Source organism: Amblyraja radiata, chromosome 8, assembly GCF_010909765.2.
Source record: "Amblyraja radiata isolate CabotCenter1 chromosome 8, sAmbRad1.1.pri, whole genome shotgun sequence".
Lineage (NCBI taxonomy): Eukaryota > Metazoa > Chordata > Chondrichthyes > Rajiformes > Rajidae > Amblyraja > Amblyraja radiata.
In genome coordinates this window covers 25035281-25058102 of record NC_045963.1, presented here as the reverse complement: position 1 = coordinate 25058102, position 22822 = coordinate 25035281, and the positions used below count along the sequence as shown (strand labels likewise).

Genomic DNA, 22822 nt, shown 5'->3' with positions numbered 1-22822 from the left:
CGCTTGTGGTGTCTAATCGCTTCAGGGAGACAAAGTGAGGCCTACTGTCTTCACTGCAGATTCATATCAACTGCATCAGCCGTGGGTGTTGGAGAGCCGGGGCTGAGGGAGGAATGGATGCAGAAGCAGCGGCGGGGACAGATGCGGACGGGGTGCCGGGGCTGGCGAGTGTTTGCCGGGCTGGCGAGTGTTTGCCGGGCTGGCGAGTCGCTAGCTGCAGCTCCGGCCATGGAGCAGCCTCAGTGCAAGAGTCCCGGGCCGTCTGAGGTGTTGGAAGCGTTGCGCCACTGCCGTGAGAGTCTCTGCCGAATTCGCCCAAGTGACCAGCATGGGTCAGGCTGCGGCTCGGTGCATCCTGAAGGACAACCAGTGGCTGCTGGAAGTATGTACCAAGCACTGGGTAGAAACGGTGGAAGATAGTGGCCTTCAAATGGGGGTGGTTGGAGAAAGCATCCTGCTTGCCTGCTAGATTTTCACTTACTGTAACTGCAAGAAAAATTTTCCCGATGTTGGATTTCAGAACCAGGGGTTTAAGAACCACAGTTTAAGAATAAAGGGTAGGCCAGTTAGGACTGAGATGAGGACAAACTCTCTTCATGCAGAGTTGTAAATCTGTGGAATTCTCTGCCACAGAAGGCAGTGGAGGCCAATTCACTGGATATTTTGAAGAGAAAGTTACATTTAGCTCTTGGGGCTAGTGAAATCAAGGGATATGGGGGAAAAACAGGAAAGAGGTACTGATTTTAGATGAACAGCCATGATCATATTGAATGGCAGTGCTGGCTCGAAGGGCCGAATGGCTTATTCCTGCACCTATATGTTTCTATGCTTGAGTATATGGCAATAAAACTTGACCACTTGATTTTGAAGCATTCATGCATGGTGGAGGTATAATGTAGTCATGTAATACAGTGTGAAAATAGGCCCTTCGGCGCAACTTGCCCATGCCCGTCAACATGTCCCAGCTACACTACCTGCTTTTGGTCTATATCCCTCCAAACTTGTCCTATCCGTGTATCAGTCTAACTGTTTCTTAAATGTTGGGATAGTCCCTGCCTCAACTACCTCCTCTGGCAGCTTGTTCCATACACCCACCACTCTTTGGGGGGAAAAAATATTCCAAACAAAAAACATTGAAATAATTCTTCTACAATGCACTAAAACATGATTTTAATACATCAAAAAGTCCCTACCGTGGGTGGAGACACCCCCCCCCCCCCCCCTCGCCGGGTACCCCCAAGGCCAGTGATCAGTGATCACTCAGCCTCCTCACTTTAGAAAACACTCGGTGGCCCCTGGTTCAGACAGGGAGCACTGCCAGATGTGAGCGGGGAACAGAGGCCAGTTGTCTGTGATGTCTGGATCCCAATGCTCAACCCTTCGTGTTTCGGAGTTGGCTAATGTTATTGATTTGTAATTAATTGACAAAACCTTAATTTATGAATCCGGAATATCCAGGGGGATGGGATAAGTGTAATATTAAAATGACATGCAAGGTGTCAGGCTGTCTGACACAACATACAGCCCCAAAAACCCATTATTTCCTTCAGTTAAATATTGGGAAGATAGCACTATTGTCATTTGCCTATCAACTATTAAGTTTGTTTACCTCACTGGCTATTTCTAAACCCCCCCCCCCCCCTCCCTAAATTCCTTTGACAGGTTGAATAGAAATGTCCCCAATCTCGTTGTTTTATTAATTGAACACGTAGATGAACATCCTCAAGGAGTGTAATCAGACGGAAACTGATTCAGATGCAATGCTTAAGAGCCTGTTCAAAGAAGGGGCATATTTTAAAGGAGTGACAGAGATACTTGCAGGGCAATGTGTGAGGAGGTTATTATTTGTCTTTAGTTTTAGCTTGAACCAGGACATCTGAAGATTCATAGTTTAATATAGTAATTGTGCTGATACTGACTCCAACCAACCACGTAATGAATATCATCCATTCCGGAGGTTTTATTTTTCTGATGCCATTTAAACTTCATTTGGATTTCAATCACTTCAATGTAAAAGTAATTGGGAATGGGGAGCATTGGAACAAAAATTTGCCCACGGTACATATTAACTGTAATATAATAATGTATGCATGTTGGTTGGTGCAATCAAAACAAAGATCTTTTTATCATTGTTGTGTTATGAATACCACAGCAAATATGATGTACTCTCACGATCACATTTAGTAGAATAATATTGCTTAAATATATAGTTATTGGACTTTGCATTTTGGAAAAGTTCCAGCTGAGCGGAAGACAGCAAAATACGGAAAATATTGGGGGTGAAAATGACTTCAGGACAGTTTGTTAGGAAAATGAAGGAAATGGTAACAGAATACTTATACAGCTGAGAGAGTATAATTTTATGGATGAGAAATTGTGTTCAACCAATTGATGACTTTGTTGACAAAGTAACTAGCATGTTAGATAACAAGGAAGCCAATGGATGTAGCAAAGTTTGTTATACAAAATTTGGTCTGTGAAGTGCCCCATAAAAGATTACCGCATTAGAAAAGCACCTGTGGTCTTGAACGTAATAGGTTAAGTCCAGGGGGCCAGATATAGGGTGTTATTTGTGGGCCAGATATATTGTCAGTGCAGAGGGGCTAGGAGCAAGGCCAAGTGTGCATCCAGAGTCAAGGACTGGAATAGTACTAGGTGTGCAGTCAAAGCTGGGACAATGGGAGTGTTCAGCACTGGGAACCTAAGCAGGTAAGCAGCTATGATCAGGGTAGAATAGGCGGCCAGGTGTAAGGCTGGTCTCAGGGTCAGGAATGAGAGCAGGTATGCAACTGGAGTCTGGGTCAGGAGTAGTACCAGGTGTGCAGTGAGACCCAGGTTACCCCCCTCCCATACCCCCCCCCCCCCCCCACCCCGGGCTTGGTCTCTCACAATTTCTCACTCCCAACTCTCACCCAATGTTGCGAGCCCTGGCTTAGTTACTGGAATATATAATTATAATAATAATAATAATAAAGCTTTATTTCAGACACAGGTCCATATAACACATCATACAGTATAAGGAGATACAAAAATACATTAAAAATTGCATATTAGCCTATAAGATATACAAGCTATTGCACCAATGCCATCTTAGCCTAGAAGTGAATCTATAGCAGCTTTTCAGAGGGCTGACTAGGGCTTCACTTATGTGGTTCTCTGACTTGTCCAGGCGACACATAAAACTAAACATCAGCTGTCTTAAGAGTGCCTCACAGGTTGGCACTCTAGTGGACACAAACAATTGACTGGCACTATGCCACCTAGGGACACGAAGCAGCAACCTCATTGCATCATTGTATGCTACCTTGAGCCTCTGCATACTCTTTTTCTTATAGTTAGACCACAATTGAGCAGTATATAACGGTGTGATGTAGGTTCTGAACAGGGAACACTTCACAGAGTCAGAGCACATAGAAAACTTCCTTATAAGCATGTTAGCTTGAAAATAAATTTTACAGCGCTGTCGGTAGAGGTCTTTGTCATCCGTCCAGTCATCGGATATGACATGACCTAGGTATTTAATTTCCTCACACACAGCAAGAGGACTGTCTGACAAATAAAAGGTCAGAAAAGTTGATTTCCTGTCCTCATCGCTTCTAACTATCATTATGCGGCTTTTCTTAGCGTTATACTTTATGTCATAATCAAGGCCATACTGAGAGCACACCTTCAACATCTGCTGCAGCCCAGCACTATATGGACAGAGCAGGACCAGGTCGTCTGCATACATAAGATGATTAACAATAGTGTTGCCCACAAGACAGCCAGTTTTTAACCTATTTAACTCATTTGATAATTCATCCATATAAACATTAAATAAAATAGGAGACAAAATTCCTCCTTGCCGCACTCCGTTACTAACACAGAATGGAGCAGATACAACATTGTCCCATTTAACCTGAAACGTTTGATGGGTATACCAAAACACTAAAATTCTCACTAAAAATTTAGGGGCACCTCTATCTAGCAATTTTACAAACAATTGTTCATGATTAATTCTATCAAATGCCTTGGACGCATCAATAAAACATAGGAATACAGATTAATTCAGGCTTGTGTACCTGAACACAATCTCTTTAAGAGCATAGATACACAGGTCAGTTCCATGTTACATATGTTCCATATGTAGATGCAATCCTTTCTTGCAGTCCTTGATGGTCTCTGATGTTTTTATAAACTGCATTTAGATGTCTTATTGGGCTATTATTTATTGATTGGGCTAATGCACCATCCATTTTGGGCACTGAAGCTGTGGAATGATTAAAGGTGTGAGGGACTTTGGTTTTGTGGTTGTTCTTGAATCAGAGGAGATAGCAGAAGATCCAATAAAGGTGTTAAAAATAATTAAATGTCGAGACTAAGGAACAGTAGGGAGCAGTGCAGCGGTAGAGTTGCTGCCTTACAGTGCCAGAGACCCGGGTTCGATCCGACTACGGGTGATGTCTGTACCGAGTTAGTAAGTTCTCTCTGTGACCGGCTGGGTTTTTTTCCTGGTGCTCCGGTTTCCTTCCACACTCCAAAGAGGTTTGTAAGTTAATTGACTTTAGTTAAAAATTGTAAATTGTCCCTATGTAGGATAGTGCTTGGTGGGCCAAAGGGCCTGTTTCCACTCTATCTCTAAACTAAAGTTTATATGTACTAATGGACGAAGAATCAAGAACGAGAGGTGTAGAATGAAGATAATGGCAAAAGAACCAAGAGGGACAAAAGGAATCTTTTTTTTGTGCGTTGAGTGACTGGGTTTGAATGCAGTACTGGAGGAGTAAGGAGGTAGATTTGCTTCTTGAGTTCAAAGGGTATCTGAAAGGATAGAATTTAAGAGGGGGGCGGGGTTGATGGCACAAGCTCTGACATTGAGTGAGTTGTGATGGACCCACTCCTGCACCATAACCATTCTGATTCCTCCCACAGTATTAAGTTAAAATCACTGAATGTGTTGTAGTTACATTGAGCAAATGAGATACGACCAAGACAATACGCTACTGGTCCTCATTTAATCATTCTGCACTTCACTTCAAAGAATCATCTACAGGCGACCAAATGACGCAGAACTCCCTCAATTAGACTGAGTTGGCCATGGGGCGAAGGTTAAAACTATAACTTACCGATTGAGGTGAAAGTTCTACCATTGTTGTGAACTGTTGAATCACTGTTGATTAGAAGATTAGTGTCAAATGATACTATCCTATTCAACATATCCACTGTTAAAATACTCCATAGTGAATGAGGATCAGCACTGATTTTTCTAGGTTAAAAGATCAGCAGAATAAACAACATCTAGGGAATCTCCTACACTTCTATTGTCTCAGTCCTCCATTCCCTCATTACACTGGCAATTGTGCATCTACGTTTTAAACCTCTCTTCTTGTCCTTTGATCCCTATGGGTCATCGTAAAAGCTTAATGTGATTATTAAAAACAAAATTAAACTTGACATTTGAGACCAGTACATACTTTGCAAAATCTGCAAAACATTTTTTTTTTAACATCCATATAATTTTTCTTGAAATGCTCTCTGGGTTTTAGCACTAATTTTTACGGATTAATGGTGTTTTACTGTTTAATTTCAGTTTGTGTGGTTGCAAAAATATGAACTTGATATTTATAATAGATCATAATGCCAATGCACATCAGCTGGAGTTGTGAGTATTCCAATGTCAATGTATAGATCTATGGAGATATTCTAATAAAAGTAACTCATTTTAAAGTTAAGCATGATTTTATTGATTTGTCAATTAAGGATAATGTAAGAAATTGTTATGAATAAAATGACAATTATAAACATTCAATTTTTTTGTACTTTTTGAATCAGTATTTATTAATGATGACAAAGGTCGTGCTCTGATAAATCGAGACATCTGAAGTGTTGATCCTACTATGCTGTAAGATTATTGAGCACGAATGTGATGCATTGTAAAAACAAGGAACTGCAGATGCTGGTTTACAAATAATAGGTACCTTAGATACTAGTAGATTCTTGTTAGCCACATGGAACACTTCACCATCACATTTGCAAGCGGTACTTTCCAGACTCAAGATTATCCTTGTCACTTGATTTTAGTCCTCAACCATTTTACAGCTCTCATTGTCCACCTCATATACATTTCTGTCAAACCTCTGGTCTGCCTTTTCCATGGAAAACAAAGTTGGACAATTTGTATGGTAGTGCCCTCCTTGCGCATGGCCTTGACCAAATCCTCGGTACAATCGCAAAGCTACTCTTCCACTTTGAGTGATTGCAAGCCAGTAATTCCCAATAGAATTGTTGGATTGTTTAAACTTTGACCACTACTTTTTCTGTTTGCCTGGTAATCTCTTCCCATTGACAGAGCAAGGAATAGTTTAAGAAGGAACTGCAGGTGCTGGAAAATCGAAGGTAGAGAAAAATGGTGGAGAAACTCAGTGGGTGAGGCATAGTGTTTTTGGAAATTGGCTACTAGGTAACTGAAGTTTCAACATTGGCAATATTGATTGAGGAATGGACATTGGTTTGGCCTGCCAGTGACTATGAAATATTTTGTGGAGACAGTTGGGAGACATCCCTGTTAATGGAATGCTGAGCACTCCTATACTGGAAATGCCATGCATGGTCTCCAGCAGGAGTATAGTGAATAAGTAAACACTGACAAACTCATCATCCGAGTCCTGTTCAAGCTCTTGTGAGCTATTCTTTCTCTATTCCTCAGCTGTACAGTTCATGTACAGCTACAGCAAAGTAGAACTTAGGATCCCAGACTTCAAGTAGCGCAGAGAAAGAATTTCTGAAGGTTTGTACTGAACACATTGAAAGATGAAAACAAGGTTTAAGTTAAACATTCCATATTTATTTTAAAATAATATAACATTAAATGAAAACAATGTTACTTGTTTCTTTTTATGCAACATAGAATTAAAGAATGGCACGAAAACATTAAAATTGTTAGCATCAAAGTAATACTGAAGTGGCGATGTTGCACTGGTCAAAAGGTGTACTGTAGTTGCACACAATACACCATATCGTGCTTCACAGTCATGGTCTTTGAATGGAGGTTGAATATGGTATCTGGTAGTAGTCAAGATTTCAGATGCCCAGCCCAAAGACACTGACAATACAATACATGGTCTTATTCTCCCATCTCACGGTGCAGCTTCCTGAAAGCAGGTAAAGGGTGGGGTTAAGAACTGTTTCAACATCATGAACATGCTTGTATAAACTATTTGACTGATTGCAAATTACTTTCCTTTCCAAGTAAACCTTATAGCAGCCCCAAGAATCAGCATTTGGGTGGAGTGACACTTAAATGAAATGTGATCCCACTTCTGAAACCAGCCCACATGATGTTGCAATGAACTCGCATCCAATGTACTGAAATAATATACAATATTACAACACTGAAAACTATAGACTCTGCACAAAATTGGCACAATTGTGGAATGAAGCCCAAACTACTTTATCCTGTTATCCACTGTAATAACTATTCAATTAACTGTCTATTATAAATAGAAATATTAAGGACTGTGATGCAAAAATCAGTAGTTCCAGCCTGGAGAGAATATAGACGGACTTAACATGTTCTTTAATTGCAATACATCCTGAAAAGAAATGGAATGAATTTATTTTATAAAATCACTGCTGGTGTCCATGAGGTTAAAAATAGTAGATCTAACCGTGCTTGCTGCTAATGTAGAATGTTCAGGCTCGAAACAACCAGTCCATGGTGTTCTGGTTCCATTTAAGCCTCTCCCTGTTTGTCCTTATTTTGGTCTGATAATGTAGTCCTATATTTCAGACATTCAAGATGTACACAAAAAGCTGGAGTAACTCAGTGGGTCAGGCAGCATCTCTGGAGAAAAAGAATCGGTGACATTTCGGGTCGAGACCCTTCTTCAGACTCAGTGGGTTAGGCAGCATCTCTGGAGAAAAGGAATAGGTGATGTTTCAGGTCGAGATCCTTCTTCAGACTGCAGTCACCTATTCCTTTTCTCCAGAAATGCTATCTGACTCGCCAGATTACTCCAGCTTTTTGTGTCTATCTTCAGTTTAAACCAGCATCTGTAGTTCCTTCCTATACAATCCTCATTTTTTTCAAGTTTACCCTGGCAGATCGTCCCCAGGTTACAACAGGGTTCTTTTCCTGTGAACTGTGACCGCCAGGCAATATACTTACCGTACATAAAAGCAGTGGCCAACTTTGGACAGGATGTAGTTAAACTAGGATGCAACCTTGTTGGCTGCAACAAGGTAATCCCTTGGTGAGTTTTTCAGTGCGGGAAATTTAAAAAGCCAGCCTGAAACACTTAATTTCAAGGTCGGCAGAGGAGCAGCAGTTGGAGTGAGTGCGGGGATTGGCTGGGACATCTAAATTTGTTAATTGATTAGCAATTAAAAGTAGGGCTAGGTCTAGTGGAGCGGCCTGTTGGGTGTGGCCTTATTAAGATGAAGTCGCTTGGGAGGTAAACTGTAATGGGCCTGTCCCACTTAGGCAATATTTTTTTAGGCAATTTTTTTCGGCGACTGTCAGTCGTAGCAGGTCACTGAAAAAGCGGTGACCGGAACCCCCCCCCCCCCCCCCACGACAATGTCTACGAAAACCTACCACCTAGTCGACGTAAAGCTACCACAACCCAATCGTCGTGACTTAAGACATCCACCTACGACCACACAGGTGACAACCGAAGTCAATCTACGTCCACCCATGACAAGCAATGGCCCTGTCGGCGGCAACTGAAGATAATTCAGTCGCCGGTTGACGTAGGTAGTCGCCAATGGAATTCACCGAAGTTAGCACCCGGCGACAACCAACGTCGCCTGGCGACAACCTGCGTCATCCTGGTGACAACCTACGACAGCACCTACAACAGGAGAAGACAAGCTACGTCAAGCCCACAGTCGCCAAAAAGTTTTGAACATTTCAGAATCCAGCGGCGACCAGAAAAACGTTACGACTCTTTAGGCGACTTGAGGAGACTACTCACGACCATACAGGCGTCACCCCGCGACAATGTGAAAACAGCCTAGTCGCCTGTAGTCGCTGAAAAAAGCGCTTAAGTGGGACAGGGGCATTAGTTTTTTGCTCAGGAGTCCTTGGAGGTAAAGTGTAAGGCTTTGGCTTGGGAATCTTCGGCGAGGAGGATGAGGTGAGGAGACTCCTGGGATTTGATTTAAATTTAATGGTTAAGTCGCAAAGGGGGATCGGCTGATTGGTAAGTAGGTTTATGTAAGTAATTCCTTTCCTTTTAACATTACTTTGCAATTTAGTGATCTAGGCAGAGACAGGGCTCTATGTGAGAAGTGTTGAGTAAAATAAATCCCCAGTGAAACTAGTTTGATTTAATTTAACTTAAATTAAGGGTTATATCATGGCAGCACGGCACCGTGGTATGCTCCTCCTATGCAATGTGGGAAATCAGAGATGCTTTCAGTGTCCCTGACGACTATGTGCGGGAAGTGTGTCCAGCTGCAGCTCCTGGCAAACCTCGTTGCGGTGTTGGAACTGCGCATGGATGCACTTTGGAGCGTTCCCGATGCTGAGGGTGTCGTGGATAGCATGTTTAGTGAGTTGGTCACATCGCAGGTGAAGGTTGCTCAGGCAGAGAGAGAATGGATGACCACCAGACAGCCCAAAAGAGGGCAGGTAGTGCAGAAGTCCCCTGCAGCCATTTCCCTCCAAAACAGATATACCCTTTTGGATACTGTGGGGAAAAAAAGGCCTATCAGGGGAAGGCAGCAGCAGCCAAGTTCATGGCACTATGGGGGGTTCTGCTGCATAGGTGGGCAGGAATGTGGGAGTGGGAGGGCTATGGTGATAAGGGATTCCATTGTAAGGGGAATTGATAGGCGTTTCTGCAGTGCAAAAGAGACTCCAGACTGGTATGTTGCCTCCCAGGTGCAAGAGTCAAGGATATCTTGAGTGGCTGCAAGGCATTCTGTAGGGGGAGGACGAACAGCCAGTTGTTGTGGTGCACGTATGTACCAACGACATAGGTAAAAAATGGGATGAGGTCCTACAAAGCGAATTTAGGGAGTTGGGAGATAAATTTAAAAAGTAGGACCTCACAGGATATAATCTCTGGACTACCAGTGCCACGTGCTAGTAAGAGTAGAAATTAGAGGATATTTCGGATGAATACGTGGCTTGAGAGATGGTGTAAGGGGGAGGGATATTCCTGGGGCATTCGAACCGGTTCTGGGAGAGGTGGGAGCAGTACAAACCGGACGGTCTTCATCTGGGCTGGACTGGAACCGATGTCCACGGGGGAGTGCTTGCTAGTTTAAACTAATATGGCAGGGGGATGGGAACCAATGCAGGTAGACAGAGGGCTGTAAAATGAGGGCAGAAGCAAAAGGTACACAGGAGAAAAGTGTAAATTCCAGTGAATACAAGCCTAGTCTTTTCAATTTTTCCTCATATGACAGTCCCGCCATCCCAGGGATCAATCTCGTGAACCTACGCTGCACTACCTCAATCACAAGGATGTCCTTCCTCAAATAAGGAGACCAAAACTGTACACAATACTCCAGATGTGGTCTTACCAGAGCCCTAAACAACTGCAGAAGAGCCTCTTTACTCCTAGACTGAAATCCTCTTGTTATGAAGGCCAACATTCCATTAGCTTTCTTCACTGCCTGCTGTACCTGCACGCCAACTTTCAGTGACTGGTGTACAAGGATACCCAGGTCTCGCTGCACCTCCCCCTTACCTAACCCCATTGAGATAATCTGCCCCCTTGTTTTTGTCGCCAAAGTGGATAACCTCACATTTATCTATATTATACTGCATCTGCCATGCATCTGCCCACTCATTCAACGTGTCCAGGTCACCCTGCAACCTTCTAACATCCTCTTCACAGTTCACACTGCCACCCAGCTTTGTGTCATCCGCAAACTTGCTAGTGTTGCTCCTAATTCCCTTTTCCAAATCATTAATATATATGGTAAACAGTTGCGGTCCCAACACCGAGCCTTGCGGTACGCCACTCGCCACTGCCTGCCATTCTGAAAAGGACCCGTTCACTCCTATTCTTTGCTTCCTGTCTGCCAACCAATTTTCTATCCATGTCCACACCCTACCCTGTTGACTTGGACTAATCCTTTTACTGCTATCCAAATGGCCCATTATTACCTCTTTAATAATTGACTCCAGCATCTTTCCCACCACCGGTCAGGCTAACTGGTCTGTAATTCCCTGTTTTCTCTCTCGCTCCTTTCTTGAAAAGTGGGATAACATTAGCTATCCTCCAATCCACAGGAACTGATCCTGAATCTATTGAACATTGGAAAATGATCACCAATGCGTCCACTATTTCAATAAGGGCTAAGAATGTTAAAACAAACCTGAAAGCTTTGTGCCTTAATGCGAAGAGCATTCATAATAAGGTGAATGAATTGAATGCGCAATTAGTTGTTAGTTAGGATATGATATAGTTGGGATTACGGAGACATGGCTCCAGGGTGACCAAGGCTGGTGGCTCAACATGCAGGGGTATTCAATATTCAGGAAGGATAGTAAGTAGAGTCATTAGCTTGGATGCTGTAGAATCTGTAAGGGTAGAACTGTGAAATAGCCAAGAGCAGAAAATGCTTGTTGGACCACCAAAAAGCAGTAGTGAGGTTGGGGATAGCATCAAACAAGAAATTAGGGATACGTGTAGCAAAGGGACAGCAGTTATCATGGGCGACTTTAATCTACATATAGACTGGGCTAACCTAATTGGTAACAACACTGAGGAGGATTTCCTGGAGTGTATACGGGGATGGTTTTCTAAGCCAATATGTAGAGGAACCAACTAGAGGGCAGGCCATCCTTGAATAGTATTGTTAATGAGGAAGGATGAGTTAGCAATCTTGTTGTGCAAAGACCATTGAGCAACAGTGACCATAATATGGTAGAATTCTGCATTAAGATGGGGAGTGACACAGTTAATTCAGAGACAAAGGTCCTGAAGGGGACCAAAGACAAGGGGATCAGAATGTGTGGCTGAGGGGCTGGAGCAGGGAGCAAGGATTTAGATTTATAGACCACTGGGATCTCTTCTGGGGTAGGGGTGACCTGTACAAAAAGGACGGGTTACATCTTAACTGGAGGGGGACTGACATTCTGGCATGCAGGTTTGCTAGGGCTACACGTGTGGGTTCAAGAAGGGATAAAAGAGTAAGGTCAGGGCCAATTGCAAGCGGTGCGAGGGGGGACGTGAATACGGAGGTCAAAGTGTTGTATATGAATGCGCGAAGTATAAGAAATAAAGTGGACAAGCTTGAGGCTGTTAGAAATTGGCAAGTATGATGTTGTGGGAATTACAGAGACATGGCTGCGAGGGCCAGGGTTGGGAACTGAATATTCAAGGGTATACCTCCTATCGAAAAGACAGACAGGTGGGCAGAGGGGATGGGGTTGCTCTGTTGGTGAGGAATGAAATTCAGTCCCTTGCAAGGGGTGACATTGAAACAACAAATGTGGAGTCAGTATGGATAGAACTAAGGAATTGTTAGAGTAAAAATACCCTAATGGGACTTATCTACAGGCCCCCAAACAGTAGCTTGGACATCGGGTGCAAGTTGAATCAGGAGTTAAAATTGGCATGTAGCAAAAGTAATGCTGTGGTTGTTATGGGAGATTTCAACATGCAAGTAGATTGGGAAAATCAGGTTGGTACTGGACCCCAAGAAAGGGACTGTGTAGAGTGCCTTTGTGATGGATTCTTAGAGCAGCTTGTATTGGAGCCTACGAGGGAGAAGGCAATTCTGGATTTAGTGTTATGTAATGAACCGGATTTGATAAAGGACCTTGAGGTTAATGAGCCAATAGGAAGCAGTGACCATAACATGGTCAGGTTTAATCTACAATTGGGGAGGGAGAAGAGTAGATCGGAGGTGTCAGTGTTACAGTTGAATAAAGGGGACTATGGGGCCATGAGGGAGGAGCTGGCCAAAGTTGACTGGAAAGATACACTAGCAGGGATGACAATGGAAAAACAATGGCAGGTATTTCTAGGAATAATACAGAAGGTGCAGGATCAGTTCATTCCTAGGAGGAAGAAAGATTCCAAGGGGAGTAAGGGGCGATCGTGGCTGACAAGGGACGTCAGGGACAGTATAAAAATAAAAGAGAAGAAGTACAATGTAGCAAAGATGAGCGGGAAGCAAGAGGGTTGGGTAATGTATAAAGAGCAACAGAAGATAACTAAAAAGACAATACGGGTAGAAGAGAAGAGGTACGAAGGAAAGCTAGCCAATAATATAAAGGAGGATAGTAAAAGCTTCTTTAGGTATGTGAAGAGAAAAAAAAGTTAAGACCAAAGTTGGACCCTTGAAGACCAAAAAAGGTGAATTTATTATGGGGAACAAGGAAATGGCAGATGAGTTGAACAGGTACTTTGGATCCATCTTCACGAAGGAGGACACAAACAATCTTCCTGATATAGTAGTGGCCAGAGGATCTGGGGTGACTCAGGAAATGAAGGAAATCCACATTAGGCAGGAAATGGTGTTGGGTAGACTGATGGGACTGAAGGCTGATAAATCCCCAGGGCCTGATGATCTACATCCCAGGGTACTTAAGGAAGTGGCTCTAGAAATCGTGGATGCATTGGTGATACTTTTCCAATGTTCTATAGACTCAGGATCAGTTCCTGTGCATTAGAGAGTAGCTAATGTTATCCCACTTTTTAAGAAAGGCAGGAGAGAGAAAACAGGGAATTATAGACCAGTTAGCCTGACATCGGTGGTGGGGAAAATGCTGGAGTCAATTATAAAAGATGAAATAGCGGCACATTTGGATAGCAGTAACAGGATCGGTCCGAGTCAGCATGGATTTACGAAGGGGAAATCATGCTGACTAATCTTCTGGAATTTTTTGAAGATGTAACTAGGAAAATGGACAAGAGAGAGCTAGTGGATGTAGTGTACCTGGACTTTCAGAAAGCATTTGATAAGGTCCCACATAGGAGATTAGTGGGCAAAATTATGGCACATGGTATTGGGGGTAGAGTGCTGACATGGATAGAAAATTGGTTGGCAGACAGGAAACAGAGAGTGGGGATTAACGGTTCCCTTTCAGAATGGCAGGCAGTGACTAGTGGGGTACCGCAAGGCTCGGAGCTGGGACCGCAGCTATTTACAATATACATCAATGATTTGGATGAAGGGATTCAAAGTAACATTAGCAAATTTGCCAAAGCTGGGTGGCAGTGTGAACTGTGAAGGGATGCTATGAGAATGCAGGGTGACTTGAACAGGTTGGGGGAGTGGGCAGATGCATGGCAGATGACGTTTAATGTGGAGAAATGTGAGGTTATCCACTTTGGTAGCAAAAAGGAAGGCAGATTACTATCTAAATGGTGTCAAGTTGGGGAAAAAAGGGAAGTACAACGGGATCTGGGGGTCCTTGTTCATCAGTCTATGAAAGTAAGCATGCAGGTACAGCAGGCAATGAAGAAAGCGAATGGCATGTTGGCCTTTATAACAAGAGAAGTTGAGTATAGGAGCAAAGAGGTCCTTCTGCAGTTGTACAGAGCCCTAGTGAGACCACACCTGGAGTATTGTGTGCAGTTTTGGTCCCCTAATTTGAGGAAGGACATTCTTGCTGTTGAGGGAGTGCAGCGTAGGTTTACAAGGTTAATTCCCGGGATGGCGGGACTGTCATATGCTGAGAGAATGGAGCGGCTGGGCTTGTACACTCTGGAGTTTAGAAGGATGAGAGGGAATCTTATTGAAACATATAAGATTGTTAAGGGTTTGGACGCGCTAGAGGCAGGAAACATGTTCCCGAAGTTGGGGAAGTCCAGAACCAGGGGCCACAGTTTAAGAATAAGGGGTAAGCCATTTAGAACGGAGACGAGGAAACACTTTTTCTCTCAGAGAGTTGTGAGTCTGTGGAATTCTCTGCCTCAGACGGCAGTGGAGGCCAGTTCTCTGGATACTTTCAAAAGAGAGCTGGATAGGGCTCTTAAAGATAGCGGAGTCAAGGGATATGGGGAAAAGGCAGGAACGAGGTACTGATTGGGGATGATCAGCCATGATCACATTGAATGGCGGTGCTGGCTCGAAGGGCCGAATGGCCTACTCTTGCACCTATTGTTTAATGTCTGAACGTAAAGAAAGGAAAAGTTGATGAGAAGTGATGAGAAGGGAATTGGCTAGGATAGACTGGCAAATGATACTTAAAGGGTTGGCAGTACATATGCAATGGCAAAGATTTAAAGATCGCATGGATGAATAACAATAATTGTTTATCCCTGTCTGGCGTAAAAATAAAACTGGGAAGGCGGCTCAACCATGGCTAAAGGGGGAAATTAGAGATAGTGTTAAATCCAAGGAAGAGGCATATAAATTGGCCAGAGGAAGCAGCAAACCAGAGAACTGGGGGAAGTTTAGAATTCAACAGAGGGCAAAGGGGTTAATTGAGAAGGGGAAAATAGATCATGAAAGAAAGCTTGCGAGAAATATAAAATCTGATTGTAAAAGCTTCTATAGATAGGTGAAGAGGAAATGATTAGTGAAGACAAATGTAGGTCCCTTAGTCAGAAACAGGTGAGTTTATAATGGGAAACAAAGAAATGGCAGACCAGTGAAACAAGTACTTTGTTTGTGTCTCCCTTAGTGAAGACAGAATCAATCTCCCAGAAATACTAGGGGACCGAGGATCTAGCGGGAGGGAGGAACTGAACAAAATCCCCATTAGTCAGGAAATAGTATTCGGTACACAAAAATGCTGGAGAAACTCAGCGGGTGCAGCAGCATCTATGGAGCGAAGGAAATAGGCAACATTTTGGGCCGAAACCCTTCTTCAGACCCTTCTTCAATAGTATTCCCTTCTTCAATAGTATTCGGTAAACTGTTGGGACTGAAGGCAGATAAATCCCCAGGGACTGATGGTCTGCATCCCAGAGTACTCAAGGAGGTGGTCCTAGAAATCGTGGATGCATTGTTGATCATTTTCCAATGTTCTTCAGACTCTGAATCAGTTCCTGTGGACTGGAGGGTAGCTAATGTAACCCCACTTTTTAAGAAAGGAGGGAGAGAGAAAACGGATTATAGACCAGTTAGCCTAACATCGGTAGTGCAGAAGATGCTTGAGTCGATTATTAAAGATGTAGTAGCAGCACATTTAGAAAGTAGTGGCAGGATCGGTCAAAGTCAGCATGGATTTATGAAGGGGAAATCATGCTTGACTAATCTTCTGGATTTTTTTGAGGATGTAACAAATAGAATGGATAAGAGTATTGGGGGTAGGGTACTGACGTGGATAGAGAACTGGTTGGCAGACAGGTAGCAAAGAGTAGGAATTAACGGGTCCTTTTCAAAATGTGACTAGTGGGGTGCAGCAAGGCTCAGTGCTGGGACCCATTAATTACAATATTGACGATTTAGACGAAATAATTAAATGTAACATCTCCAAGTTTGCAGATGACACCAAGCTGGGTGCAGTGTGAGCTGCGAGGCGGATGCAATGAGGCTGCGGGGTGACTTGGATAGGTTGGGTGAATGGGCAGATGCAGTATAATATGGATAAATGTGAGGTTTTCTACTTTGGTGCAAGAACAAGACATTATTATCTGAATGGTGTCAGATTAGGAAAAGGGGAGGTGCAACGAGACCTAGGTGTTCCTGTACATCAATCACTGAAAGTAAGCAAACAGGTACAGCAGGCAGTGAAGAAAGCAAATGGCATGTTGACCTTCGTAGTGAGAGGATTTGAGTATAGGAGCAAGGAGGTCATACTGCAGTTGTACAGGGCCCTGATGAGACCACACATGGAGTATTGTGTGCAATTTTGGTCTCTTATTTTGAGGAAGGATATTCTTGCTATTGAGGGAGTGCAGCGTAGGTTCACCAGGTTAATTCCTGGGATGGCGGGACTGACATATGTTGAAAGAATGGATCGACTAGGCTTATATCCACTGGAATTTAGAAGGATGAGAGAGGATCGTATAGAAATATGTACAATTCTTAAGGAATTGGACAGGCTAGATGCAGGAAAAATGTTCACGATGTTTGGGGAGACCAGAACCAGGGGTCACAGTTTAAGAATAATGGGTAGGCCATTTAGGACTGAGATGAGGGAAAACTTATTCACCCAGAGTTGTGAATCTGTGGAATTCTCTGCCACAGAAGGCTGTGGAGGCCAATTCACTGGATGTATTCAAGAGAGAGTTAGACATAGCAATTCAGGCTAACGGAATTAAGGGGTATGGGGAGAAAGCAGGAACAGGGGTGCTGATTTTGGATGATCAGCCATGATCATATTGAATGGTGGTGCTGGCTCGATGGGCCGAATGTCCTACTCCTAAAATTCTATGTTTCTATGTTTATCTCAACTGTTCAGATGCCTGCAGATCTGCAACAGACGGCAAGTCCATCTCCCTGGTCTCCCAAACACTCGCTCGTATGTATGAGCTGTACATGTCGGGCATTGTAACATGGGGAGGATCTGTAAGTGTATTAATTGCATCTCGTTCAACTATTTTCTGCAAAAGCAATATTCGCATTCCTGCCCACTCCCTAAGGATTTCTTACAAATTCTCCATTTGATTCTGTGTAAATTTTATTCTGAAGAGTTTGTATCCTCTTCCCCAATGGAATATGTGCCTGCCATACCAAAACATTTCATAAAACTTTAAAGATTCCCATTAGTTCTCTCCCGCCATCTCTTTTTGAATAGAAAGGAGAACGAGCTTGTGCATTCTTGTCAATTCAATTCATTACTCCTTCAGGTGTTCTAGCAAATTTCTGTCGTCTTCTCTATTCAACATCCTTATTGTACAGTGACCACAACAGTACACCGAGTCATTGTGATCTAATCAAAGTCGACTGCGAATCTGGCATTATTTTCGAAGTTGACCTTTCTAAGGAGATGATGAAGGTGATTGATGAGGGTTGAGTGGTAGACATTATCTACATGCATGTGAAGCTAATCCACGTGGTATACATGGAGACTTGGTAGATTAGATTCAAAATTGGGCTACCCATAGAAGACGGTGCGATGTGGTCTGCCTTGGCCTTTGCTGCTACTGTTACCTCTTCAGAGAATAGGTTTATGTTGTTAAAGAAGATTTTACCTTTTAAATAACAGTTGACTATTCATCAGTTTTCTTTTTGGATGCTTAATGTAGGGATTTCATTATCTAAAATTGGTAATGGCATCTTTGTACTTAAAAGTGACATGTTACTGGACTGTTGGCTTCTGAACATCAAACAAAATTTAATCAACATGTTGCATTGTCTATAAAGAAACGAACAGAAAGCGGCACAATGACGCAGCTGATACCGAGTGGCTGCCTCACAGCGCCAGAGACCCAGGTTCAATCCCTACCTCGGGTGCTGCCTGTGTGGAGTTTACACGTTCTCCCTGTGAGTGTGTGAATTTCCCACAGGGTCCTCTAGTTTCCTCCAGCATCCCAAAGACATGCGGGTTTGCATGTTAATTGGCTCTCTGTAAATTGCCCCGAGTGTGTAGGGAGTGGGTGCAAAAGTGGGATAACACAGAACTAGTGTCAACATGGTCTTGGTAGACCAAGATCATTTTCCATGCTGCATGTCTAACTAAACTAAAATAAGGTATACAGTCTTGCTGAGGCAGTCTTGCCTTTATACACTCATGTTGAAAATTTTCCAAGCCCCACACAAACCATCCATTCTAGGCATGTGGCGATTCTTCAGAAGGGCCGATTAACAGTTGTCAGCGCGAGACTTACCATCAGCATTGTTGTCCCAGTAACAGGAACTAGCTGTGTGTAGACCAGCTCCATTCTTCTGCATGATCACAGAGGTCACTGCAGTCAAATACAATTAAAAGGTTGAATATCCCATCCAGCAAGTACTTTGGAGAACTTCTAACTCCCACTACAACATTCTGATGACCACAATTTTAATACATTTGCTGGATAAAATGTGCTGCATGCAAAGAATTGAGAAGGATGATGGTGGATGTTCTGGCTGAAGAATCAGTATAATAACAGGATACATTAGAAATCTGTCTTTCCAGCACTCCTTTAGATTTAAACGGTGCATGTTTCAAATTTCAACATCAATTTCCTCTGTATAATTCACTTAGGATGTGACAATTTCACAGAATGGAATAATTGAGTCAATGCAGATTTTCTGCCACTTAGGACTTCTAGATAGGCAAGGTATCAGGTCAGGACCCGACCCAAACATTGCCTGTCCATTCTCTTCAGAGGTGCTGCCTGACTCGCTCAGTTACCCCAACACTTTGTGTTTTGCTCAAAATTCTGGCATCTGCAGTTCATTGTGTCTCTCAACTGGGCAAACCCTTCAAGTATTTGAGTTTGTTGAAGATTTCCCCAAGAAGATTGACGTGGGCAATGTAAACATTGATTTTAGCAAGGCCATTAAGGACCTGCATTAGACTGCGATTTTTCAGACTGAAAGCAGATGTCTGTACCAATCATCAAACACCATTCCCATTTACCAGCACTTGGTCAAAAGTTACATTCAAGTGTTCGTCTAGATAATTCATAAATGTTATGAGAATACCTCTCCCAAATGCACTGGGTTCCAGATTTGAAAAACCATCTGGATGGAAAGAAATGTTCCTCAAATCTCCTTTAAATTAATATCTTAAACCTGTGCACTGTGGTTTTAGACCTCCACTCTGGGGAAATGTATGGTCCTCATGATTTTGGATCACCTCTGTATCTTGTCATTACAAATTATGACATAAAACTGTAAAAATGTCAAGTGTTTATGAACTTGTTTTGTTTTTTACAGAGTATTATGTTTACATATCTGTTGTGCTGCTGCAAGTAATAATTTCATTGTTCTGTTCTGGAACATATGACAATAAAACACTCTTGACTCACAGCAACATCAACCCAGAGCAGCAAATACTTCAGTCAGTCTTGGTGAGCACTTACCAATATACTTGAAGGGTTTGCCCAGTTTGGTGAGCTGGCTTAGACAAAGTTCGACCACATTAGTTGTCCACTGGTTAACTCTGTTTGGTTGATATGCATTTCCACCGATTGCAGTCTCTATTGACTAGAAAAAAGTAGAGCTTTAATGAATTTCAACAGTTGACATCCTTGAGAGAGTTTAAAAAGATTTGAATTGTCCTACCTTGCCTTACCTCTTTAATAATACCACTTATTTCATCAACAATAAATATAGTCTGAAAAAGAAAAAGTACAGGTTAGTTTTACCTTTGAAAAGATTTCCATGTGGAATTTATTGATAGTACTGATTAGCACTTGGGTAGCACATGGCAGATGGCCTTCCACGGACATTAAATATTAAACAGCATCAATTAAATGTTTAGTGAACATTAAAACTGCCTATGTGCTGTATCTTTCGATGTTTACTTCTTTTGATTGCAAGCTGTTGAATGTTGTTTAATGATTTTGAAAGACACGTTGTTGAATGATTTTGCTGATAGCATTTTATTCTACAACGACTGGACTGATGTCATGAAACATCAACCGGGCCCTTTTCCAGGGTTACGTCCGTGTCAGGGTGTCCCTCGGAAAGGAACACACGTTGTCCACAGGGATTTCCGGGTCTGCTGGGCACCACAGGGTTGAATGCACCCCAGACTAGCGAATGTAATATTGTTATTTAATATTTTGAATATTTGGTCATTTTTGTATTTGGTGGTGGGTGTTTTGCTATTGTTAGTTTTGTAAATATTTTTGTTATGAACAATTGACAATAGACGCAGGAGTAGGCCATTCGGCCGTTCGAGCTAGCACCGTCATTCAATGTGATCATGGCTGATCATCCACAATCAGTACCCCGTTCCTACCTTCTCTCCATATCCATTACCTACGCTATCCCTAAGAGTATCTAACTCTCTCTTGAAAGCATCCAGAGAACCAGCCTCCACCGCTCTCTGAGGCAGAGAGTTCCACACACCCACAACTCTCTCTGTGAAAAAGTTTTTCCTCATCTCCGTTCTAAATGGCTTACCCCTTATTCTTAAACTATGGCCTCTGGTTCTGGACTCCCCCAACATTGAGAACATGTTTCCTGCCTCTAGCATGTCCAAACCCTTAATAATCTTATATGTTTCAGTAAGATATCCTCTCATCCTTCTAAATTCCAGAATATACATTGAGAACTGAATACATTTATTTTTGGTTAAAAAAAACATCAACCAGGGCTGATAGTACATTGACCATCAAACACTTTCATCCACAGAAACATAAAAAAATAGGTGCAGGAGTAGGCCAATCGGCCCTTCGAGCCAGCACCGCAATTCAATATCATCATCCAAAATCAGGTTTTTTCCCCATATCCCGATTCCGTAATTCATCCAACACTGACATCTGGCTGATAGCAGCACAAAGTCTATCCTCCCATCCATCTGCTTACCTGTTGCCCTCCAATGCACCGGTACCTTACACCCCTCACCTCACATACCCTCCTCCCTGCTGGCACCTCTCCCACTCCTCCACAACCCACCCTGACCACCACTCCCCCCAAACTCCCTCAACCACCCTCCTCTCCCCCACCCGGACCCCCCTGTCCTTCCCTCCCTCACCCCCTCGATCAAAGATCTTTGCCCTCGATCTCCCACCCCTGACCCTCTCATTCATTGCCCCTCCCTTAAACGCCGCAAACATCAACCCTCCAGCCCCCAATCATTACACTTCAACTCCCTTCATCCCCACCTCCTCCCCTGTTTGATATTCGTCCATTTTTCCAACCGCCTCCTTTGCTCGCGGCTCCCGGCGTCAACTGGGCGGGGCTGCGTGCGTGCATTCGTCACAGGGGCGGGGCCACAGACTGACACGTCACCGGGGGCGGGGCTGCTAACGCGCGTCGGAGTGGGCGGGGCTGCAAAGTTACGTCACAGGGGCCGGGACTGCTGACGCACGGCGAGGCTGAGCAAGCGGCGTCGTTATAGGGGGCGTGGTCACTGACATCACGTGAGTTGCGGTGGGACGGAGGTCAGAGGCGGAGCTGTGATCGGTGCTGGCGGCTTCGCGCAGGCGCACTGGCAGTGATGATGGCCCAGGTTTACTGGATCCTGTGGCGCGCCGGTCACCTCCCTTGATCCCTGCCGACTGAGATGTACGGCGGACTCCCTTGATCTGTGCAAAAGAGGTCCATGCTGCCCCCCCAGCTACACGCATGGAGCCCTACACCACGAAACAAGCCCTTCATGCTGCACCCATTGCATCACCACAACATGGAAACAGGCCCTTCGGCCCACTTTCTGTATACTACACCCACCTACATTCATTGAATCACCACAACATTAAAACAAGCTCTTCGCCCCACCTTCTGTATGCTACGTGTAGGAAGGAACTGCAGATGCTGGTTTAAACCAAAGATAGACAAAAAATACTGGAGTAACTCAGCGGGACAGGCAGCATCTCTGGGTCGAGACCCTTCTTCAGACCAGTCTGTAGTAGGGTCTCAACCTGAAACGTCACCCATTCATTCTCTCCAGACATGCTGCCTGTCCCACTGAGTTACTCTAGAATTTTGTGTCTCTATGTTACACCCACCTACACTCATTGAATCACCACAACATGGAAACAAGCTCTTCGGCCCACCTTCTTTATGTTGCATCCACCTACACTTATTGAATCACACAACATGGAATCAGGCCCTTTGGCTCACCTGTGTGCTACACCTACCTACACTCGTCGAAGCACCATAGAGTTATAGATTAATACAGTGTTGAAACAGGCCCTTCGGCCCAACTCGCCCACACCGGCCAACAATGTACCAGCTACTCTAGCCCACTTGCCTGCACTTGGTCCATAACCCTCCAACCTGTCCTATCCATGTACCTGTCCAACCAATCATTGAATAAGCCCGAAGGGCCTGTTTCCGCGCTGCATCTCTAAACTAAACTATACTATCCTTGTGTAAAGAG

General features: G+C 43.6%; 1 protein-coding gene across 1 annotated transcript; it reads right to left on the bottom strand.

Moving 5' to 3' along the window:
- Positions 1 to 6801: 6801 nt before the first annotated feature.
- Positions 6802 to 21703, bottom strand: dynlt1 (dynein light chain Tctex-type 1). Its single transcript, XM_033025398.1, has 5 exons — positions 21606 to 21703; positions 20066 to 20107; positions 19854 to 19977; positions 18672 to 18749; positions 6802 to 7130 (listed from the first exon to the last, which is right to left on the bottom strand). The coding sequence occupies exons 1-5, from the start codon at positions 21630 to 21632 to the stop codon at positions 7060 to 7062; spliced, it is 342 nt and encodes a 113-aa protein (XP_032881289.1). The 5' UTR covers positions 21633 to 21703; the 3' UTR covers positions 6802 to 7059.
- Positions 21704 to 22822: the final 1119 nt, after the last annotated feature.

Excerpts from the sequence above, each read along its gene's own strand:
- dynlt1 (XM_033025398.1), bottom strand. The coding sequence starts at position 21,632 with ATGGACGAATATCAAACAGGGGAGGAG. Across the intron at positions 19,978-20,065 it reads TAAGTGGTATTATTAAAGAG|TCAATAGAGACTGCAATCGG; the intron begins GTAAGGCAAGGT and ends ACTTTTTTCTAG. Across the intron at positions 18,750-19,853 it reads CAAACCCTTCAAGTATATTG|TGACCTCTGTGATCATGCAG; the intron begins GTAAGTGCTCAC and ends ATTTGACTGCAG.